This window comes from Panthera uncia (genome assembly GCF_023721935.1).
Source record: "Panthera uncia isolate 11264 chromosome A1 unlocalized genomic scaffold, Puncia_PCG_1.0 HiC_scaffold_16, whole genome shotgun sequence".
Lineage (NCBI taxonomy): Eukaryota > Metazoa > Chordata > Mammalia > Carnivora > Felidae > Panthera > Panthera uncia.
The window spans coordinates 7,478,041-7,501,702 of NW_026057576.1; the positions used below are offsets into that span (position 1 = coordinate 7,478,041).

The window sequence follows — 23,662 nt, forward strand, 5'->3', positions numbered from 1 at the left end:
GATAAGGGGCTTCCAGTGTGGGTTATTGGTAAGGAAGGAGGAAGCCCAGCGGGGGAAACCCTGATCATGGATGAAGAAAGAGCTACCAAAGGAAGGCAGAGGGAGAGAGGGCAAGGGGCAAAGAGGGAAGTGTCGTCATGTTCCATAAATTGTATCTCTTGGCTTCATTCTGGCTATGTCCAAAAATTGGTTTTTAACCGGTATGGTGAAATAAGTAGTGGATGAAGAGCTTGTGAGTTCGAAAGCCAAGTTCCATTCAGGTAGGAGAACTGATCGAAATGGTAGCCATTTGACGTAATTACAGAGGATGGGTGTTTCCATGAAAAGTATGCCTGGATTTTAGTAAGCAGATTTTGATCTCACAAGTTAAACTAATGGTTTATTTTGATTAATGGCTTACTAAAAGGCAATTTGAAAGGAAAGATGACAGAGTTCTTTTATGTGTTTTTAAGAGTCCCTCCCGGTCCTGCCATTGTTTTGTGACTTTTGAATCTTAGTACCTCTGAGACCATTTCCCCAGTTGTAAATGGGGATAATAATTTAGTGAAAACATTTATAGAAGTACTTGTAAATTATGTAAAATGTTTCAAGAACTAATAAATAGCTAATAGTCTTGTTCTGTTTTGTTTTGTTTTTGGTCAGAGATCTTTCAAAAATTATCACAGAACAGCTTGCCGAACAGAAGGTCAAATAATTGAGGTAGAGTAGAGACTTTCCTTGGTTCTTTCAAGTAAGAATTCCATCAATGTGTTACCTTTTTTGGGGGTTTATTATAATTATTTACATTTTTATTATAGCGTATTTGTAGAAAGTAGTTTAGTTTAATCTATAAAGAGGTTCTTTTGTCACAAAACTCTCTCAGCTGTTTTTGTAGAGATTACATAGGGCACATTTTTATGATGTTTTTACCCTTCAGACCACTGTTAGAAATGTGCTCATGGTGAACTTGAGCTAATTAAGCCAAACTGTGCTCTCTGGTGTAAGAAAACCGAGGCAAGAGAAAGGAAATCTTCCCCTGCGGATATAGGTTAAAGGAAACCATACATACAGGTGTTGCAAAACCACTTCCTGGTTGAGATCCAGAGCAGAATGATTATCTGAGGGCAGCAGAAATCAGCTGAATTCATTTTACAAAGACGAAAAACAAAGCGTCTGTTTCAGCTTTTTCAAAATGAAAAAGGAAAAGATAGTTTAGAATGTACGTTTATTTTGTATCAGGGGCCGGTGAAGAGGAAGGAGAGGCAGAGGCAGAAGAGAAGAAGCCAGGGGGTGGGGAAAAGTCCACTCGGAAAAATGAAAGCAAAGAGGCTTGAAGCAGATTCGGTAACTTTGCCGTAGTTTTGCCCTGAAGGTATTTAAATAGACTGTTCACTCTTCTGTTCGCCTGAGCCGCGGACCAGACCCAGAGTCAGTCCGTCGGTCCGTCCTCCTCACTGTTGCAGGGTGAGGTGCTTACCAGTGTGGACGCAGCAGTCTGTCTAGGTTGGCCACGAGAAGCCCTTGCAAGGGGGTGGTTCTTTGCGGAGCCAGGGCAGGGTTACCTCGTTATCTGACGCATCCAGACACCTCTGTCACCGGCTTTCTTCTCTCTTCCCGCTGCTTTAAAAAATGCTGACGGACTACATAACCTCTTCCAAAGTGCAGCTTTGGCCTCTCCTTGGAAGTTAGGTTTTACTGTGTCCGAAGGAATGTTTCCTTTCTCGTCAGACTTTTACATTGATTACTACAAGATTATTTGTATAAAGTGAGTTCATTCTGAAAGTGTCCCGACAACAGCTGTCCTCTAAGGTGCTTATTAGTTCACTATGATTTCAAGATGAAAATGTATCCATTTATCTATCGCTGTCATTTAAAGCTTACAGCTTTACCGAAACAATGAAAAAGCTGATCGAGTGAGAAAGGTTGGTTATTACATTTCCCCCCTCCCTGCCTTTTTAGGTATTTCCAAACTACCACATATATCCTCCAACTGCACCTCATGTTGCCTACATGCAACCAAAAGCAAATGCACCCTCCTTCTTCATGGCCGACGAACTCCGACAGGTAGGCTTTCAGAGTTCCTGGGGCGAATCCGTAATGGCTGTTGTGCTGTAGCGCCGAGCCGGAGAAAGAACAGAGCTCTTTTCAAATGAGATCATGTGATCAAACATGCTGTATGCACCAAAGCAGCTAGAATGTAGAGCGTATGAGTCCTAATTGGCATATTTATTTAAGGAAACCCGTTTTTCAAGAAAATTTGTAGATCAGTATGTGTTAGGACGTAAAACAGAATAAATAGCTACTTAAATGGGCCACCTTTTTGCGCTTCGTATCCTGTGCATTGAAAGGTCTCTGAAATATATAAATAAATTATTGAAATGGTGTCTAACCTTCAGACCACTTTTTGTTAATATCTGGAGGTTGAGAATAAGTAGTTTGGCCTAGAAATAAACCTCATTTTAAAAGAGCTTAATATTGGGGCACCTGGGTGGCTGAGTCCGTTAAGCTTCCAGCTCTTGGTTTTGGCTCAGGTCATGATCTCAGTTTTGTGAGTTCCAGCCCCGTGTCCGGCTCTGTGCTGACAGCATGGAGCCTGATTGGGATTCTCCCCCTCCCCCCACCGCCCCCTCTCGGCTCCCCCTGCCACCGCCCCTCCCCCCCCCCCCCCCGTGTCTCTCAAATATAAATAAACTTTAAAAAATTTTTAAAAAGTAATAGAGCTTAATATTTTCTATAAAGTAGGTTTTATAAAATAATTTTTTTTTTTTTTAGGTAAACAGCTGGACATTATTTGATACGTAGAATTTCATTGTATACTTATAGTCTCAGAAAAAAATGTTATTTCACACAAGTTGTACCAGTATAATGTTGATGAATAAATTATTGACGAGCTTAGGGTGGGCCTTGTCTTCAGCCACAGAGTTATAGTTACGTGCTTTGGGTCAAAGCGTAGCTACTTAACCCCGACCTTAATTATGGGCAGGTCTCTCCAGGCCTGGAATTTAGACGTTTTGTCGTTATTAGAAATGTCGTTTCATGTTGTCGACATCAAAAAGTGTGCATATCAAAAAATATTAATACGTATTTACTTATAATAAGAAAATCAGATTTTAGAAGCTCTGTTTATATGTAAATATACTTGTTTTCTTTTTTTAGGAGCTGATTAACAGGCATTTAATAACAATGGCTCAAATCGACCAAGCGGATATGCCAGGTAAAATGCGAGTTGGTTCATCCTTCCTTTTAAAGGTTATCAGGATCTCGATGTACATGTTTTTATGCCTTGAACAGCTAGTTACAATTTTATGAGTGTATTTATTTGAAATCCACTTTTGAAGAGTTCCAAGATGCCACTGATCATCGAGTCCATTTCAGTTCTCCATGTGACATTATTCTAGTTTGTCAAAAAAGTTAGGTGGTTTTAAAATTCATGGTGATTTACCGCACTGTGCATTAGAATATTGTTTCCTGAAACTTGATAAAGTATGGATACTTAAACAGACGGGGAAGGTAATTATTACTTTTGAAACTGTGGTGTACCAGATAATGTGCTGATTAAATTCTTTATATGTCTTACTTTCTTCCTCATAAAAATCCTAGGACATTGACACGAATACTATCCTCTCCCTCTTACGTATGAGGAAAACTGAGGTTGACAGGAAGGCTAAGTAGTTTGCCTTTAGCACTGATGGCTAGTAATCAGCTGGTCAGTCTGGATTTAAAGCTAGGTTTTTGACTGTACCACAGTGTTTCTCAGAGTACATTAAAATCTCTTTCCCTAGCTTATTCTGTATATAGCAAGATTAAATATGGTATAATTTAGCAAAACTTTATAAATAATGCAGTAGGAATATATTTGCCATAGAGATAATCTCAAAGCATGTGGTTGTAATCAAGGACTCAACATAGTCTACTGTGCATTTTCTTGATTGCTAAAGAATTAAAAGGAATAATATGTCTAGCTCTTATGCCCTAACACCAATCTTTTCAGTTTAGATGGACAGGGAACTGATCTGGCATAACCTTTAAAGTATTCAGGTTGGAATTTTCCTTAATTATTTAACATTGTCTTTGAGGTCTTAGCTGGGATAAAAGAAGAAAAGAAAAATAAGTAGGTTTATTTTTGCCTTTCCAGTCTTTATGACCGCAATCATGTATAAGTCGTATGACCAGAGGTTGGGCATAACTTGAAATTATAATAGAGCTTAGGAAATAGCTGGATACGAGATTAATATATGTCAGTTAAATTTCTGTAGGCCAGTAGCCAATAACTTAAATATAATTAAAAGAAAAGATGCAACTTACAGTGGTTTCAGCTTATCAGTAGCTAGGGAATAAATGCAACAAAAGATGTGTGCGATCTCAATGGGGGAGACTTACTAAGAGATATTAAGTAAGATAAATAATTAGAGCAAAATATTATATATTTAAAAAAATTTTTTTTAATGTTTATTTTTGACAGAGAGAGAGAGAGAGAGACAGAGCATGGGGGTGGGGGGGGGGGCAGAGAGAGGGAGACACAGAATCTGAAACAGGCACCAGGCTCTGAGCCATCAGCACAGAGCCCGATGCGGGGCTCGAACTCACGGACCGTGAGATCACCTGAGCCAAAGTCAGACACTCAACCGACTGAGCCACCCAGGTGCCCCCAAAATATTATATTATAAATAGGAAGACATAATGAGTAAGATATCGGTTTTCCTTAACTGATTTATAGATGCAGTATAATTGCAGTCAAAGCATATGAGCTGTTTTTACTCATAATACTTCTGGCATTTACTTCATGTCCTAACGGTTTATTTATTAAGGGCACAGTCTGACAAGACTACTCCCATTTCAGATGCCCGCCAAGGTGGGGTGCCCAGGCTACCCACATTCTGACTAACTACCAATTTGGGGGTTTCCATAACCACTACCACCAGCCTCCCCCCACACCCCGCCGCACCAGTTCAGTAATTTGCTAGAGTGATTCACTTTAGGACCTGTTGCTGGTTTAGTGTGTAGAGGCTACAGCTCAGGGACAGCCAAATGGAAGAAATGCCCAGGGCAAAGCGAGGGGGTGGGCACTTGTGTACAAAACTTTAAAAACTTTTGGGGGCACCTGGGTGGCGCAGTCGGTTAAGCATCCGACTTCAGCCAGGTCACGATCTCGCGGTCCGTGAGTTCGAGCCCCGCGTCGGGCTCTGGGCTGATGGCTCGGAGCCTGGAGCCTGTTTCCGATTCTGTGTCTCCCTCTCTCTCTGCCCCTCCCCCGTTCATGCTCTGTCTCTCTCTGTCCCAAAAATAAATAAAAAACGTTGAAAAAAAAAATTAAAAAAAAAACAAAACTTTTTATAGTATAAAATATTAGCGAATAGATTTAACATATCAGTAGAGAAAGATTTCTTCTACAGGAGGCAAAGATTGCTGACTCTTAAAGAAAATACTGCTAAATTTTACTAAGTTAGAATTGAAAAGCAATCCAAAGATACCCACAGTAAAGAAAAAACCTGGAAGAAGATATTTACACAGTTGACAAAGAATATAAGAAACACAATTCAGTAAGAGCAAAAAAAACTCAACAGAAAAATGGCCAAAAGATAGGAATAGGCACGTAAAGAAAGGAAATTCACATGAGCAGTACACGTATGAAGAGATGTGAAACATCACTGACAATTAGGGAAAATGCAGGTAAGCTCGAAGTCCAGTCGTGTAAAGTGTTAGGATATGGATCCACAGGCTCTCCGGTGCGTTGCTATAGGGAGCATAAGTCGGGTGAACCTGTGATCCAGCACTTCTCCTCCTGGAAACAGGTAAACTCCTATACGTTTTCAGCCGCAAAATGTGTGACGAAGTATCCATAACATTGTCGCTCCAAATAGCAGAAACTTTGATCAATCCAGAGTAACTGTGCTGCTGTCAGCTAATGGAAGGTGGTACAGCAGCTTAAAGGGAGGAAGTTCACTGAGCTGCAACAACACAGAAGAAGATTAGTAAGTAAAGTGAGTTGCAAGAGACTATATAAAGCATACTACCTTTTTACAAAGTTAACCAAAATTTATACATATATTTACATTTATGTAAATGTATGTGTATATGCATATGTATATATTATGTGCAATACAGCCATATAAAAACGGAAGGAAGTGAGAGAAGGAAGGCAGAGGTTGGTAGAGAGAACCATAATTTAGATGTAAGTTAAAGGTCTGATGAGTACTGAGTTTGCAGATGCTTGTTATGCTATTAAGAATAATTAACTACATAAAACCAGGCCTTTACGTAGACATGAGCCAGTGACCTGAGTGTCACAGACTAAAGGTTATGGTTAATCTGCTTCTGTGCCCCATGTTCCACAAGGTTTAGTAAATGCTTTTTGGGGGGGGTCACTGCTCTAACTGATCTTTTTCATGTCTTTTGTTTACTACAATCTTCATCTCATGTTGACCCATGCATTAATATTTGGTCTTGCTGTCTTTTTTCTCTCCGTTTTCCATTCCATACCTCATCAGATTAGTACTTCTCAAGTTTGAAGTCATAATTTATTTCCTGTAGATCAGTGCTTCTGCACCAGGAGTGGTTACCCCATCACGGGTCATTTGGTCGTGTCTGGAACGGTTTTGGTTGTCACAGCTGGTGGTGGGGTGCTGCTGGCTACCGGTGGGCTGCCGAACACCCTGCAGTGCACAGACCAGTCCCTGACAACAGAGACTGATCCAGTCTGGTATGTCAGTAGCGCCAAGGTTGAGAAACCGTAGCGAATCTCAGACATTCGATATCTTAGATTGGACCTATTATTTTATATGTCCTTCGAGGGGAGGTAGTGTTGAATAGAGCAAAGACACTAACATTTCATTTTGTTTTTTATCACTGTTTTTACTATCACTTGGTGGAATTGGACCCCAGACTAAAACTTGGGGCTGACGTGAAGAATGCAGCTCTGTCCATAATCTTACACGTTGGTATCCCTAGTCTGATTTTCGATGGCCTAACAGTGATTTAGGCACCCCCTGTTCCCTTTATTCATACTTAATTTTATGTATTTGTTAAGTTGAGCTGGAAACGAAGAGCAAAACGACAATGAATATTCCTATCAGTGGAAACATTCGGTTTTTTAAGGTTAATATCAGGCTGCATACGATCATTTCAGGGTAGACTGGGAAATGTAGTGTTCAAAGATGACTTTCTGAAACAAGGTAACACCATATGTACACACATAAAAATGAACATTTTGAAGATTTTATTTAAGTCGTGAGGGAGCCGGTTGTAGGACCTGTTACTGCTAGCTCAGGGGTATCGAAAGGCGTGTGCAAACTGGCTTTTCCACGGAGGAGACAGGCGTTCTTCTGCAGTGCTGCCAGTTACCTGTGTGCAGTTTACAGAGGTGCAGAATACCTTCCGTGACATCAGAATCAGACATCGAAAAGCCATCCATTGGATACTCCACGGTCTTCCACTGGAGCACGATTTTTTCCACCCCGCGACGCAGAGAATTCAACAAGGCTTGCTCGAAAGGGCACACAGGGACAAAGGAGTTAGTACAGTTTTTAGCTGATTGTGACCCTCCCTCAATCTCTTTGTCACACACTGGTGCTATGACTCCGCTGCTTGGCGTAGTGAATTTCAGGTCCTCAGTCTAGCATTTATATTCCCCTCTGATCCAGTCCCAGCAGAACCCCCTCAGCTTTTTCTCCACGTTGTACCTCTTCTGTAATACACCCTGCTCTCCCACCGCGTGAGATTTCACGGTTCCTGAACACAGCATACGCATTGAGGCCTGGGTGGCGGTGGTGGTTCTGTTTACTCCCTCACCGCAAAGCAAAGCGCTCGTTCGCTCGTTGTGGAGTATCACTGAGAGCAGTCCCATCCTTCAGTTTGTGGTACACGTACCAAATCCTCTGCGAGATCTTTTCTAGGCTCCTTGAGAATGGCTTCCTTCTGGGTATTTCCATGCGTAGTGCTTCTCAGAATGTGGTCCTTGCCCCAGCAGCATCTTTTCATTATTACCTGGAAACTTCTTGGAATTGCAAATTCTTGGGCCCGACTGTAGACCAACTAAGTAAACACTGGGCATGGGGCCCAGCAAACTGTGTATTGTTATCACTGTCAGTGACTCTGAAGGGTGTCGAAGTTTAAGAACCAGTGCCATGGTGAGTTGTACTTTTTTAATAGCTGTTTTGCTTGTACTATATTATGTTTCCATATAGATCTCTGTCCTTTATTTTTCTCTTGGTGTCTTGATAAGAACCTGTATTTCATTAATACCTGTATTAATAAGTTAATAACCTGTCTTGATGACCTGTCTTGATTAAGACCTGTCTTGAATAAGACCTTATTAATCAAAATTAATAACCTGTTTTGATTAATAACCTGTCTTGATAAGAACCTGTATTTCATTAATGAGTAGGCACTCATTACCTTTTCACTAATTTGAAATTAATTATTTCTCTTACTAGATGCTCCTCATGAAATAACCAGGGAACAAAATTTATTCATCATTTGTTTGTGGAAATTACGCTGATTGTTAAAAGATAAATGGGCAAAGTTGCAGCTGCATTTCCTTGTGTGTATACTTCCCTTGTACTGCCTTTATTTCAGTAGAATATGTCACGTGACCTTGTTTTGAAAGTTAGTGTCTGTTTGAATCAGTGTCTGTTTTTTGCACTCTGGCCAAAATGCCGTCTGGGGGTTAAGAGCACGAGACTATGGAATCAGAGCCCTGAGTTTGCATCCCAACTCCCTTTCTAGATGTGTGATCCTTATTTTCTTTATGAAATAGAGTTCTGTCTCGTATGGTTGTTTCGAAAACAAAGAGATGGTGAATGTCAATTTAGCAAAGGCAGGAAGGGCCATTATGAGCCTGTCTTCTGGAGTTACAGTTTTCTGATTAGGGTTTTACCTGTATTCCTTAACAGTCGTTCAGTGAAAAATTATTAGTCATATTGGTCTGTGTGTTTTTTAGAAAGAGATTTATTGATGTGTTTTAAAAATAGTGCTAAATATATTTATTGTAAAAAGTTTGGGAAGTATGGCATAGTGTAAAGAAGAGAATAACAGTGCTCCCACTCAGAGGTTACCATTGTTGAAGTTCTTGCTGTGTTCTTTCTAGAAGGTTTTCTGTGTGTACTGTGCATGTTCACTTACCTGCTTTTCATTTGAAATCTCTTGAGTATTCCTAAGTCATTCAAGACATTTAGGAGAATGGAAGCTGTTCCGTTGGAAAATGTAATTCGATTGTATTTGAAGCATTAAAAAAATCCTCCTCTTTTTGAATTGCAAAACTGATACATGTATGTATCAGAAAATAGGGAACGGTAAAGAAGGAAACATAGGGGCACCTGGGTGGCTCGGTCGGTTAAGCCTCGGACTCTTGGTTTCTGCTCAGGTCATGATCTCACGGTTTGTGGGATCTAGTCCCGTGTCGGGCTCTGCACTCCAGAGTGCAGAGCTTGCTTGGGATTCTCTCTCACTCATCTCTCTCTATCCCTCCCCCACTCTGGTTTTCTGTCTCTCTCAAAATAAATAAATAAACTTTAAAAATAAAAGTAAATTGCCTATACTCTTTACAGAAACCAACCACTGAATACAGTTAGTCTTTTTTTTTTTTTTTTTTAATGGTGATTTATTTATTTTGAGAGAGAGAAGGAGAGAGAGAGAGCACGAGTGAGCAGGGGAGGGGTGGAGAGGGAGAGGGAGAGAGAGTATCTCAAGCAGGCTTTGAGCTGTCAGCACAGAGCCCGATGCAAGGCTTGATCTTACAGAACCATGAGATCATGACCTGAGCCCAAATCGATCTGGATGCTTAAACTGACTGAGCCATCCAGGCGCCCCTATTTAGTCCTTATAGGAAACAACAGATTGGGATTCAAGATAAATAGTTTTTTAAATGCCTGACTAGAGTATCATGAGCCAATGACGATGCATTATCCCAGCTATTCTTTTTTTTTTTTTTTTTTTTTTAACATTTATTTATTTTTGAGACAGAGAGAGACAGAGCATGAACGGGGGAGGGGCAGAGAGAGAGGGAGACACAGAATCGGAAGCAGGCTCCAGGCTCTGAGCCAGCAGCCCAGAGCCTGACGCGGGGCTCGAACTCACGGACCGCGAGATCGTGACCTGAGCTGAAGTCGGACGCTTAACCGACTGAGCCACCCAGGCGCCCCTATCCCAGCTATTCTTAAACATAATTTTTCTTGCTTTGAAGAACGTGGAAATCATGAGGATAAAGTTGTTTTCATTTTCTTTCTTTTATGTTTTACTAGGGAGTAAAACAGTGCTGTTCCACTGAATGGTTGAAAGTCTTGATAGATTGCCATATTTATACATACGTATACCCACAGATATATTACACATACACACTCTCCAATTTAATGTTACTTGTTTTGAATTTCTGTATGTTTTAAAAAACAAGAATTCATATGCTTAACACCATTGTCTAAATATATTTTGTGCAAACCAAAGTGTTTTAAGAAGCAAAATCAAAATCAGAAATGTTTAATACCTGTAAGTGATAACACAAATTGTTTCTAATAACTGAGAAACAAAAAGTTGTGTGGTGCTATAAAAGATAAATATTTTCAAGGGGCGCCTGGGTGGCTCAGTCCGTTTAGCATCCTACTCTCGATCTCGGCTCAAGTCCTGCTCTCAGGGTCATGAGTTCAAGCCCCATGTCGGGCCCTGGGGTGGGTGTGAAACCTATGTAAGAAATTAAAAAAAAAATTTCTGAGTGTATGAAATCTGGTTCTTTGGTTGTCCTATAATGCTTATTTTTTATTGATAATGAAACCATTTTCTTTTATAGAATTGTTAGGAGTGTTGACACTGTTCCAGAATTCAAAAGTATGTTTTGATACCCGTGGTTTTTGGTAAATTCGATTTCTTTTTTGCTCTGAGAGATTTATGCATATCAGCAAGTTAAAGTTGTCTTTTACGAATTACTCTAGCAGTCCCTACAGAAGTTGACAGCTACCATAGCCTGTTCCCTCTAGAACCACTGCCGCCGCCCAACCGGATACAGAAATCAAGTAATTTTGGATACATCACATCTTGCTACAAAGCTGTAAACAGCAAAGACGATCTGCCGTATTGCCTTCGGAGGATACATGGTACGGAAGATAAGTTAGCCACTCTTTGAAGCATATTGTTGAGGCTAAGATTATTGAAATATTCCTGCATGTATTTACTTATTTAATATGTGTATAAAGGATAATAAATAAGTTTGTTAATTCATTTGGAAATTAGTAGCTCATAAATGATACATCACATGGCCTTCTCTTCGCGATTCTGATGGAATAAAGGAGGGATTTCATTTGCAGTTTAGTAGAAAAAATTTCCTTTTATAGGTTTTCGTCTCGTTAACACAAAGTGCATGGTGTTGGTCGATATGTGGAAAAAAATTCAGCACTCAAATATCGTAACCTTGCGTGAAGTATTTACCACTAAAGCATTTGCAGAGCCTTGTGAGTAATTTGTACTTGTCTTTCTGCTTTTGTGGGCTTCATTACTTGAAGCCAGATTGCAATAATGAGTGTTTTGTGTTTTATTTTAAGCCCTTGTGTTTGCATATGATTTCCATGCGGGAGGAGAGACTATGATGAGCAGACACTTCAATGACCCTAATGCTGATGCCTATTTCACAAAGAGAAAGTGGGGTAAGAAAGACACGCAAGCAAGATTCATTTTGACAAATGCCTTTGCTCTGTGGAAGAGTGGTTTTCTATTTTAAAATGCACGTGAATTTGTTTCTGTGATCATAGCGCATTAAAAAAAGAAACGTCTCAAAGAATCGAAGCCAGTCCATAAGCGGCTGGGAAATAGAGTATTGTGTGTATAGGCTGAGAATGGAGGCAGGGTGTGAAAGACTCGTGGAGGTTTCTGAAATGTAAATAACCGAGAATGTGGTGAAAGTGTTTTCCTCTTAAACATTTTGGTTTTTTCTTTTAAAACTACAAGGCTTTCTGGGGGCGCCAGGGTGGCTCAGTCGGTTGAGCGTCCGACTTCGGCCTCAGGTCGGGATCTTGAGGTTCATGGGTTCGGGCCCCACATCGGGCTCTGTGCTGGCAGCTCAGAGCCTGGAGCCCGCTTCAGATTCTGTGTCTCCCTCTCTCTCTGCCCCTTCCCCGCTCATACTCGCTCGCTCGCTCGCTCTCTCTCTCTCTCTCTCTCTCTCTCGCTCTCTCTCAAAAATAAATAAACATTAAAAAAATAAAATAAAACTACAAAGCTTTCTGGATAAAGGCATTTTGGAAAATAATGCCTATAGCTTCACCACCCAAAGTACAACCACATTTTCTCTTGGTATATTTCTTTCCAGTCTTGGTTTTTTTGTTTTGTTTTGTTTTTTGGTCTCCTGTCACATTGTTTCCTTTTCTTTTTATCATTTTGTAGCATTGCATCTTTCATTTGTTATAAGTATTTTCCCCCTAACTTTTGTATTTTCTGGATATAATTTAATGACTCTCTTATTATAGCCCAGTGTGACTATATATCATTTATGAAGTGATTTCCCTAAACAAATTTTTTTAAAAGGTAGGACTACATGTTACTTAAGGAATTAATCTTCAAAATAAATTTTCAGGTAACATTTACTTTAATGGGATATTTTCTAATATGTATAGTTTCAGTACTTAAGAGAACCAAAATATTGTAATTATGCTCTAATAAATGTTTATTAGAGGGTCAATTGCTTCAGAGTCAAAGTAGGTAGGTCATCCATTTTGAGATGTTTGTTAATTAACTAGGTATTTGGGTAAGGAAAACGTATGCATCATTTTCTTGTTTGGGGGCAGGGAGAAAGCACTGAAGTCTCTTAAAAAATTTTACTAATTGAAGTACAGTTAACAAAGCATTGCATTTTTTACTGTAGTTTTTAATCTTTTAAAGATTTTCTTGACTCACATACTGAGAGAAATTAAGGAGGAAGAAAGATGTGAGTCCACAGTATAGTCTCTTTTGGATTGTGACTCCTTTAAGGATTCGAATTGTGGACGAGATATTACTTTTGTTTACTTGTAACTTTGCTTTCTGACAGTTGGAAGAAGAGAGCTGTGGTTCCGTGGCTGTTTGGCATTGAAAATCTGGTCATATGGTGTGGTCATTTTTTTTTCTTTTGCCGTGTCATCTTTAGACACATACATAATTTTGTCAAAAGGGATGTGGTATAGCTTTTCCTATAGATGTGGATATAGCTGTAGTTGTTCAAGTTTATTTTAGTAGCAGCACCTGCGAGATGACTGTTGGCTTTAATTTATAACTGGGTTTCTCAACCTCAGCCCTGTTGACATTTAGGGCTGCATAATTATTTTTGTGGGGGCTGTCTGTGCATTCCACAATATTCGGCAGCGTCCCTGGCCTCTGTCCTTTAGATGCCAGTAGCAGGCCCCTTCTCCAGCAGTGACACCAAAAATAGCTCCTCCCTACATTGCCACAGGTTTCCAGAGGGGCAAAATGGACCCCTGTTGAGAACCGTGAATATTAGCACTCCTTTCCAGTTTTTTTTTATCTTTATTTTTGGTGTTAACCCGTTATGTGATATATTTTGAAATGTTTACATTTTCACAGGAATCACTCCTTTTTCTGTTATTTAAAGGTATTGTTTGAATGCTCGTAATTTCCCTGGACATAGCATACGTCCTTTAATTTGTAGCAGCTTCTACTCCAAGGCAATTCTCTAGTTTCCCTTTATAACTGTTAAAAGAAAAATTATAATTTTGGAGAGCTATAGATGGAAGTCTGATGTTTTCTTACACTCTTTAACTTAGCACAAACTAAAAAATTTTGTATTGTAAGAAATATACTAATTTAGAAAATGGAAATAATAATCATACCATACTATATAAGGGTTGTGATAAGAAGGAGCACCCTGGGTGGCTCGTTCGGTTGAACATCCAACTCTTGACTTTGCTTCAGGTCATGATCCTCATGGTTTGTGAGTTTGAGCCCCGCACTAGGCTCTGTGCTGACAGTGCGGAGCTTCTTTGGGATTCCGTCTCCCTCTCTCTCTCTGCCCCTCCCCTGCTTGCTCTCTGCCTCTCTCTCAAAATAAATAAAAATAAACTTAAAAAAAACGTTTGAAGTGAGGTAACATGGGTAAAGTAACTCTGCTGCTGTTAACAGTATACAGGTAAAGACAGAATCTGGCTCAGAGCAAGCAAAACACTGTTGGCTATAAATACTGCTTTCCCTTATTACCACATTTATCAAATAGTTTTATTTAAACTCTTCATAGTCATCTTTGACGATGTCTTGGCAGTTCTCACTAGCGCCACTTCGGACACTGTTTTCCAGATTGTACTATCTTTAATCTGTCTAAATTGAGGGAGAGCAACTTTTCAATTTTGTATTTGCTTTTCCTTGGAAACTTTATCCCAAGCCAGAAATTTTGCTACTTGTTATCTCCACAATTAACCATTTAACTGTGTTGCTTTTATGCCTAATTCACAAAAAAATTTGTTTACAACCCTAAGAACACTTGAATTTATAAGGTGTCATATTCCCTGAAAGAATTAGAAAATCTGAATTAAATTTATGTGGCTCCTTTTCCACTGATGTGTAAGTGACCCAGAAAATAGTATCAAGAAGCACTGAGGGGCACCTGGCTGGCTCAGTCGGTTGAGCATCTGACTCTTGATTTTGGTTCAGGTCATGATCCCAGGATTGTGGGATCGAGCCCCGCAGTGGCATTGGGCTCTCTGCCGACCTGGAGGCTGCTTAGGATTCTCTCTCTCTCTCTCTCTCTCTCTCTCTCTCTCTCTCTCTGTCTCTGTCTCTCTCTCTGTCTCTCTCTCTCTCTCTGTCTCTCTCTCTCTCTCTCTCTCATTACAAGAGAAGAGGAAGCACTTAAACGAGTTGGTAGAATCAAAATGATTACTGTCATGGTAGATCAGATTATTTTTGTGTTTCATTATTAGACATAAGTGATATTCAGGTTTTTACGTTTATATTTTTATGAGTCAGATGTCATCCTAACTAACATGGCTGTAAGAGAGGAGATGAGCAGTTTAAGGAGAATAAGAAAACATTCAGCATCAATGATAGTAGAGGCTTTTATTTTTCTTTCAAGGCATAGAATGAGCAGTTTTCACCTGCCTGAACAATAACATAGGCCAGGATTATCCACATTTTAAGTAAAATAATATCCATCATTCCTGTTTTTAATCAGAATTTACATTTATTTGGTTCACATTAAATATAAATCCTTTAATTTTCTTTATTGTTCAGTAATTACAAGGTTCACAGAAAACATTTCAGTGAGAGTTGTCCTGCTGCTGACAGCATAAAGGTATAATCTCATGAATAGGAAGTTGGGGGTCTCTTCTTACTAACAGACTGAACTTAAATTTTATGTGTATGTATATATTGACAAGTTGTGCCATGATGCATGGATTTTCTTTGTTAACTTTGGTTCGACTTCTTTAGTCTTTTAGTTGATTACTTAAAAGGTGTCATTTTTTATTTATTTGCTGTATAGGTCAACATGATGGACCATTACCCAGACAGCATGCCGGATTATTGCCAGAATCTCTTATTTGGGCCTATATTGTCCAACTGAGTTCTGCGTTGCGTACCATTCACACAGCAGGTTTGGCGTGTCGAGTTATGGACCCAACAAAGATTCTGATAACTGGCAAAACAAGGTACCACCATTTTGAGTTTTGGCTTCTTCATTGAGCATCTAACCTGTGACAGTTTAGTAAACAAAGCATGATGATTCGTTTAATTCTACCTTTTCGTATATTCCATCCAGAAGAACTGCTGTGACTTTGAGTCCATTTGTAAGTTAAAAAAAAAAAATGTTGAATTCTTAAGAATACAATGCCTGGTCATTAACCAGGAATCATGTAAAAGTTTGGGACGTATACATAGTTAGGGTCAGGGGCTGGATGTAGAAGTGATATCCGTATACCTTTTCTGTGTACAACCGTGGTTCTCCGATTGTAGCACGAAACAGAATTGCCTGGAGGGCTCATTAACAAGCACACGTGATGGGGCTCCACTCCCAGAGTTCTCCTTCAGTGAATCTGAAGTGGGGCCTGCGAATTTATATTTCCATCAAGTTCTCATGCGATACTATTGCTGCTCATTGGGTCCAGTGCTTTGAGGACCACTGATACCAAGTTAAGGAGCACAGCCCTTGACTTCACCAGAGTTTTATTTGAGTTGCTGTGATTTTGAGACTTCTCTTGGACAGCATAACACAACGAGCTCAAGGTCTGGAACCTGGTTAGCCAGGTTCATCATACCGAGTCTCCTTAGTTGCTGTCTGTATGATCCTGAGCAAATTCTGTAACTTCTGTGTGTGCAGCAACCATAGAAGACTATTGGTGTCTCTACTTTCCACACTTACAAGGTACCTGTGTCGTGAGATTATTAAGAGGATTAAATGACTAATACATGTAAAACCGAATGATCAATACATGTGAATGGTGCCTAATACATCTTCAGTAAATGTTAGAAAGCTAATTAGTTCTCTTTCGTGAATGAATCACTGATAAAAGTAGCAGCTTGGTGTGGTGAAAACACCACTTGCCTGGTAGTCGAAGGTGTGAGTAACAGTCCAGTCCTGGCCTTATCAGTTACTGACTTCTACACCCGTAGGCCTATCGCTTGGTATCTGTGAGCCTTAATTTCCTCATCTCTAAAATGGTGGTTGAAAGAGGTTATATGGGGGTAGGATAGGGGGTTAGACTAGATAAGATTCTGAGATCCTTCCTAATATAGGAAACGTTGAACTTTTTTAAAATCTCAGTTTAATAATTTTGTTTAAATTCTCTGGTCTTTAAAGGTTGCGAGTAAATTGTGTTGGAGTTTTTGATGTTTTAACATTTGATAACAGTCAGAATAATAATCCATTGGCATTAATGGCACAGTACCAGGTGAGTAAGAGTGAACACGGACACTTAATAACTTAAGGCTTTTTTTCTAAGATTTTGTTTATTTGGGAGTGGGGCTTTTAAGTCTAGATTTCATTTTATTCTGGGGGTGTCTCTAGGTCAGCTTTGAACATGTATTTCTTAATCACTGCCGTGTGTAGTGCAGAGTCCTTATCAGTTGGAATGCAGAGAGTTAACGACAGTGTCAGAGACTAAGCGTTCGGAGGAAAATATGTTTATGTGGTCGGGAAAGTCCTCAACATAGATTAAAACAGAGTAATTGGCGAATAGATCATATTCAGTGACATTTTACTTTTTTTCCCACTTGTTTAATGTGTTAAAATCACAGCTGTTATTTTTACTCTTAGATACTGCCCCACCACCAATCCACACATTTTAGAAATATTTTCGAAGGAATATTGTTGTATCGACATGTTCTAAATAATTTTTCTTTTGCGTACTCCCTTCTTTTACACGATCAGAATCTGGTTCTAGTCTAGTCATAATACTAGCATAGGTTTAGGCCCCTCTATGTTCTTCGTCTTAGCTGTTCGTTTCATACTTCTTGATAAATACAAGGTGTGAGAGAAGAGCCTGTCTCTGCAAGGAACGTTAAGTGTAGTTGCTTTTGCCTTAATTGCTCTGTGCAGGTGATGTGTACATAAAGTAAATGTAAATAAAGTAAAGTAAATAAAATGAAATCTAGACTTAAAAGCCCCACTCCCAAATACTTCACATCTTTTTGGAGGATATGCAGCTGCCATTTTAAGACCGTATTATTTATTCTTTTTGTGTTAAGAAATTTTTGGTGTTTCTCAACATTTACTAACCTCTAGAGGTCTGATATAAGGCAGAATCTCTTAATTATGTGGAAAGTCCAGGAGAAAAACACTTCACCTTTTCTTTGCCCTTCTCGTTGCAACTTCTTTAGTTTAAATCTTTGAGAGATTTTAGTTCGCTGAATTATAAGCCAAAGTTTCTGAACAAAAAGGAAGAGACAGAATGAGAAGTAGAGTCTGAGTGATGCCTAGTGATCCAGTTCATGCGTAAACCTCTCTTCCCGCTGGCCCGGGGACAGTGTAGTCCCCGAGAGGTAGAGCCACACTCATCACGTTGAGCTGTATGGGTTGGAAGCGGACGTGACCCATCTTCCCCCCTCCCCCCAGCTAAACTGGGCGGCAGCCAAGCTGTCCTGGTTGGTAGCGCCATCTAGTGGGCGGCGCACAGAAGAATCTGACTGCTTTTTTCTGCCAGCAGCAGCTTTCTTCTGCCTCAGGGGGTTTGCTCTGTTCCTCTTTCTTTTCTAGGTGGTTCTTAGCTACTTTCCTTCTTCTGTCTTCCACCTAGTGCCTGACTGGCTCTGAACAATTTTCTTCTTGATCTCTGTGCTTCTAAGAGAGACTAAGTATTGGCTGTTAAAATATACATCCAGGAAAATTTTGGAGGAGAAATCAGACACTGTTTGGAACTAGTGTCATCTAACTCTGTTGCAAGAATCTGGAAACCCCATGTCCACATTAAAAGACGAAACACCTTGCAGTTTTGTTTTTTCACACGTTCAGCATTACACTATGTCATTCTTGTCTCTTCTGAATAGAGTTCCTTTTTTTAAAAGAAAATTCTAGTATAAGGCTGGTTTGATTTTGGTTTTCTGTGAGTACTATAGCAGTATTATTTTCCATTTTTTCTTTGTAGAGGTACATCATTTCAGTTACATTAGTGACAGGTAGTTACCTTGAAAAACTCTTTTGAAGGAAAAGTAATCCCAGAGTTCCAAACAAACAACTCTTCAGTAAGCACTTGGGGCAGTTGATTGGTAAATTAGGAGCTGCCTGCTGCTTTCAACCAGTTGTCACCTTCCCTTTATTTTCCAGCAATAAAAGGATATCTCAGGTTTTCTTCTTTTTCTTTTTTTTTCCTTAATTTTTGGGGGGTGGGTTATGTATGTGTGGAAGATTTTTCACACAGCTTATAGGAAGGTAAAGGAGAGAATTAAAGATAGTCCCAAGTGGGGGATTGTGATTTTACGGAGAAGAGGGTACATGAGAAAGGAGTGCATTGTTTCTTGTAGTCTATCTTTCATAGTCTGTTTCAGACACGTGAATAGAGACTGACTTTCAGTAAAGTGGACATAAGTAGAGCCATAGATAGAATCAGAAAAATCAAGAAATCAAGAATCAGGAAGAAACTGAAAATGAGTGGGGGGAAAACCTCCAGAATTCAACAAATGGGGGGAAAAACCAGATGGAGGTAAGAAGCAAAATAACAAATGGAAAATTATTTAGCTGGCAAATAAGGAAAGGAGAGTTATTGGGCTTTTATGATGTTGAACTCTCTTAATTTTAAGCAGGACGTCATTAACCTCTTACTTAAAAACAGATCCGTTCTAATTTAATCTGGATTATGTGACCTGTAGACTTTATTTCTAAACGTGCGTATTCCACCTTGAGTCAGCTTTAGAAAGTGGTGGGACGCACTCAAAAATCAGATGTTCTTATTTTAAAAACCCATCCAGTCCTTCGGCTGTCTTGGACTTTTGTTTTCCTGGCTCATACTAGGGAATACCGGAATGTTCTAGGTGGGAGGTTTAGTTACAGCATCAATTGAGGGTGGAGCTAAACTGGAAATTCTGTTGTTTTAAGGGTTTGGGAGGCTGTGTGTTGGTACGTGCTGCTCAGACACCTGATAAATAATAGCAACGTTCAGTGTGCTTTGCTGAGGATATTGGATTGAAACACTTAGAGAAATTTACAGTTCGCATTTACATGTACCAATTTGTCTTGACCAAGATTTTTATGGTTTCATTACTATAACTCGGAATGTTTTACTTGATCCTGAGAATGACTGAGGGGAATCCTTCTTGGGTTCATTCATGGCAGTGCCCTTCCGAGAACAGAAATGATCGAACAGTAATAGCGCTCCCTCCCGTGCCACCCTACCTCCTCCCTTTCTGGGCTCCTAAGTCTGTACCACAAGTGAAGTTTTAAAAAGTTTCTTTGACATGAATCCTTGGCATCTCTTACCACAATAGAGTCAAAGTAGTTTTTCTAATCCGTTTTCCCATTATAATGGGTCTCCTGTTCAGAGCGTCAAATTCACAAATGCTAGTACTGAATGAATTTTTGAATTTGAACTTTTTAATGTTAGTAATGGAGTTTGGCTTCTTTATACTTTCTTATTTGCGTAAAATGTTGAGGATAGCTGTAGTGTGCTAAAGTTTCATTAGTGACTGTCTTGAAATATTTGCCTGTTTTGCAACTATACTATGTATAAACATTCCACAAAACCAGTGGTTCTCCATCCTGACTTCATTATCAGAACTGTGGTGGAAGCTTTGAAAAACACTAACACCTAGATCTTAACCCAGACTAATAATACCAGAATTGGAGTGAAGGGATAGCTACAGGGTTACTTCTTCTGTTTGATGTTTTTAAGCTCCTCAGGTGATTTTAATGTATAGCTAGCTTTGAAAACTCCTTTTACTAGACCAGTATTCAGTAAATGTATCCAATATTTGAGATCAGGTCTCAGATTTTGAAGATTTACAGAAGTTTTCTGTCAAAATTACTTCAAATGATTTTATTTAACTCGGAGCTATTCCATTCTCCTAGGCATAAAATTATTAATAGTTACCTGCCAAGAAGGGCCACTTGGGATAACCATTCTGTTTCCTGGAGTTAGACAGGTAATAGAGAGCTTACCTCAATGTAGCCAGCTATCTTTGAAAATCCTTTTAGAGCAAAAGCCTCACAGTGGTAAATCATAAAAAAATAGATAGGTAAATAGAGAAAGAAAGAGAGAGAGGAAGAAAGAAAGAAAAGAAAAGAAAGACAAAGAAACCAGGTGGTTACAGAGCTCAAAGATCTGTTAATAATGTGAGTAAAAATGGGCTGTTTGGAAATAAGGGCAGATGGGATGTCATTGGGGTTGGCAGCATTCTCGATGTTCTAAAGAACATACCCTGAAATCAGGTAATAGTTATGTTACATTCTGAATAATGGAGTAACTTTTCTTCAAATAATTCTTCAAACTCCCACTGTATTTGGGGCATGATGGAAAGTGAGAGAGGGGCATGTTATAGATTGTAATGATCGTAGTCAGGTGAATATGTGGTAACCAGCCTTAATAATAAGAATGTCAGCTCTATCTAAATAATTTTTTTTTTTTAATTTTGAAGCAACAATTCTGTAGCTGGCATATGAATTGCTTAGAGTATAGCCCTAACTACATTTATCAGAATTACCTGGGTGCTTTAAAAATGTTGGGCCTGCTCCCCCAGACTTACCGAATGAGAATCTCTGGTAGAGAGGCTCGGGAAGCCCCTTCAAGCTCCCAGGTGACTCTGAGCACCAATATTGGAGAACCCTGTGCTGAGTTTTGCAGCTTCTTTGTAAAGGTGCTTTTTCCATGCAGGCAGTAGTGTCACTGTGTTAAATTTGTACGTATAAAATAAAAATTAAAAGTTATATTTATTCTTTCATGTCAGCAAGCAGATCTGATATCATTAGGAAAAGTTGTGTTGGCTTTGGCTTGCAACTCTTTGGCAGGAATTCAGCGAGAGAATTTACAGAAAGCCATGGAACTGGTGACAATCAACTACTCCTCTGACCTGAAGAATCTGATTCTGTAAGTTGTAATACACAATTAAACATATATGATGATCGTATGAGATAAGACAGCTTTTTTCCACACAGGCCTTTTAAGAGGGCTTCTATTTATTATTTTAGTTCCTACTGTTCAAAATCAGGCAAAACACAGTTAAGCACTTTTAATTTCTTTATTTTTATTGTTAAGTGTATATTTCCTTGAATAAATTCATGAACCAATGTGTTTAGTTACTGATGTTTTAAATGTTTGGTCAGAGGGTACCCACTGAGGTTGCATTGGTATTCACTAGCTACATATGACTTAGTTTAATTAAAATACAATAAAGTTAAAAATAAAGAAATCAATCTTGCACTGGCCACATTTCAAGAGCTCAAAAGCTTCATGTGGCTTCTGGCTAATATATCCCATCATTTCAGAAAATTCTGTCAGACAGTGCTGCTCTAGAGAGTGGTTGTTCTCTTTGTGCGAGCTGTCATAAATAAACCTCAGATGTAATCCAGTTACAGATTCTGTGGCCAAAACAGCCATTACGGAAAGCATGGATGTAAGGGTCCCAGGCTTCTGCTCCAGTATCTCTAGACTCCCAAGAAGTCCTTGAAATGCATTTGACTTAGGAGAGCCCCACTGTGGACTCCTGTCACCGCAGGGGGACTTCTCCCTGTCTCAGACACATCTAACGTCGGGGAATTCCAGAGGGTGGACCGCCATAATTCTTACTGTCATTAGAAGTGATTGTAGAGAACAGATGCTACGGTATCTCTTGAAATTTTTTCTATTATGTTCTAGAAGCAGCTGGAGCATATTGGTCCTTTTCAGTGCCTTAGTTTTCAGCTGTTCCTTCTGATTTTTCTGTGTAGTCTTGGAGGATTCAGTTTCTTTTTGGACTAGCTCCGGATACGAAATTGAGGGCTAGAGGATGGGGCTGCCCACTCGTACTTTGTTACACTGGCATAAGTGTCCTGCTTGTGACCGAGCACCGGAAGCCAGTGATTGCCTGCTTCCGGGGAATACTCACATGATTTCTCTTTCAAGTGAAAATATTTGTTTCACGTATTTTCACAGCAGCAATTCCTGGCCTTCATTTGCAACATCTCAAAGTAGTAATCTCCAAACTTCCTTTTTAAAAAGTTGAGAGTAAAGGATATAAATGTTACAAACTAGCCAGCCATCCGTTAATAATTGTCAAAACTGGGCAAAGGGTACATGGACATCATTTGTTATAGTGTTCTCTCTACTTTTATGAATGTTTGAAATTTTCCTTAATCAAAACTAAATTAAAAAGCCATACTTGCATACTAAGTAACAACTTTATAGAGCGGTAAACCATGTATCAGGCACTTTCTAACTGATACAAATGAATTTTCCCAATAACCCTATAAGTTAGCTCCATTTTCGAGATGACAGAACTGAGGCTTAGAGAGGTAAAGTAACTTGCCAAAGTCACAAAGCTTGTAATAACTTTAAGTAGTTAGATGTAAATATGTCAGTAGTTAACAGATAAATAGCTAAGGCATAGATTATCCACAGGAGGATTTTATTTAACAAAAGAATGCCTGTCCTGTGCCAGACCCTGAAGATACCTTGAACAAGATGAACAAAACCCCCCAACCTCTGGAGCTTCCACCCTGATGGGGAGGAGGTAACAAACACGGAAACATGTAAGATGTTGGCAGGTAGCGATAAGTCCCCTGAAGAAAATGGGGTAGAATTGTAAGCAGAGAGTGCGAGAGCAGGAGGCTCCCGTCCCAAGGATGGTTAGGAAACGGCTCACCTGTCAGAATAGGCAGAAGTAGGTCATGGTCATCTTTGTATTCTAGCAGGTCGCTTTTCGAAACGGATTTTTTGGGGTTTTGGGGGGTTTTTTGGCCTCAGTAATAATGGTGGGAGAAATTGGCCTCTTCTGATATATGTTAGTGCGTGACAGTTTTTCCGAAATAAATAGATGATGACAACGGGTAAATGACGCTGTAGAGCAGAGGGCACCTTTCTAAAAAGTTGGAACCTTGTTTGAGCCCAGTGTGAGGCTCAAACCCACAAGATGTGGGATCGTGACCTGAGCCGAAGTCAGACGCTCAACCGACTGAGGCACCCAGGCGCCCCGACACAAATTATTTTGAAGAGCAAATGGAAAAATCTCTTCACCTACAACCGCCCCCTATTTCACCCCTCCAAAAAAGCTTGTTACAGTCTTTTCATGTCCCACTATTGTAAGGAAGGGTTTGAGAATG

General features: G+C 39.5%; 1 protein-coding gene across 8 annotated transcripts in view; it reads left to right on the forward strand.

The window, feature by feature from the left end:
• The window catches only part of PAN3 (poly(A) specific ribonuclease subunit PAN3), a 132,038-nt gene that overhangs the window by 77,963 nt on the left and 30,413 nt on the right, over nt 1–23,662 (forward strand). For 4 of the 8 annotated variants that reach the window (XR_007461200.1, XM_049647363.1, XM_049647365.1 and 1 more), the window contains 9 exons: nt 643–699; nt 1,939–2,043; nt 3,136–3,193; nt 10,899–11,060; nt 11,298–11,414; nt 11,505–11,606; nt 15,425–15,590; nt 16,739–16,829; nt 21,313–21,452. Coding sequence is in view for 7 of the 8 variants with exons in the window: in XM_049647363.1 (XP_049503320.1) it covers nt 643–699; nt 1,939–2,043; nt 3,136–3,193; nt 10,899–11,060; nt 11,298–11,414; nt 11,505–11,606; nt 15,425–15,590; nt 16,739–16,829; nt 21,313–21,452 (998 nt within the window). In the remaining variant the exon portion in view is untranslated. The remainder of the gene's footprint in view (nt 1–642; nt 700–1,938; nt 2,044–3,135; nt 3,194–10,898; nt 11,061–11,297; nt 11,415–11,504; nt 11,607–15,424; nt 15,591–16,738; nt 16,830–21,312; nt 21,453–23,662) is intronic. The other 4 variants (XM_049647367.1, XM_049647362.1, XM_049647361.1 and 1 more) reach the window with 3 other exon arrangements.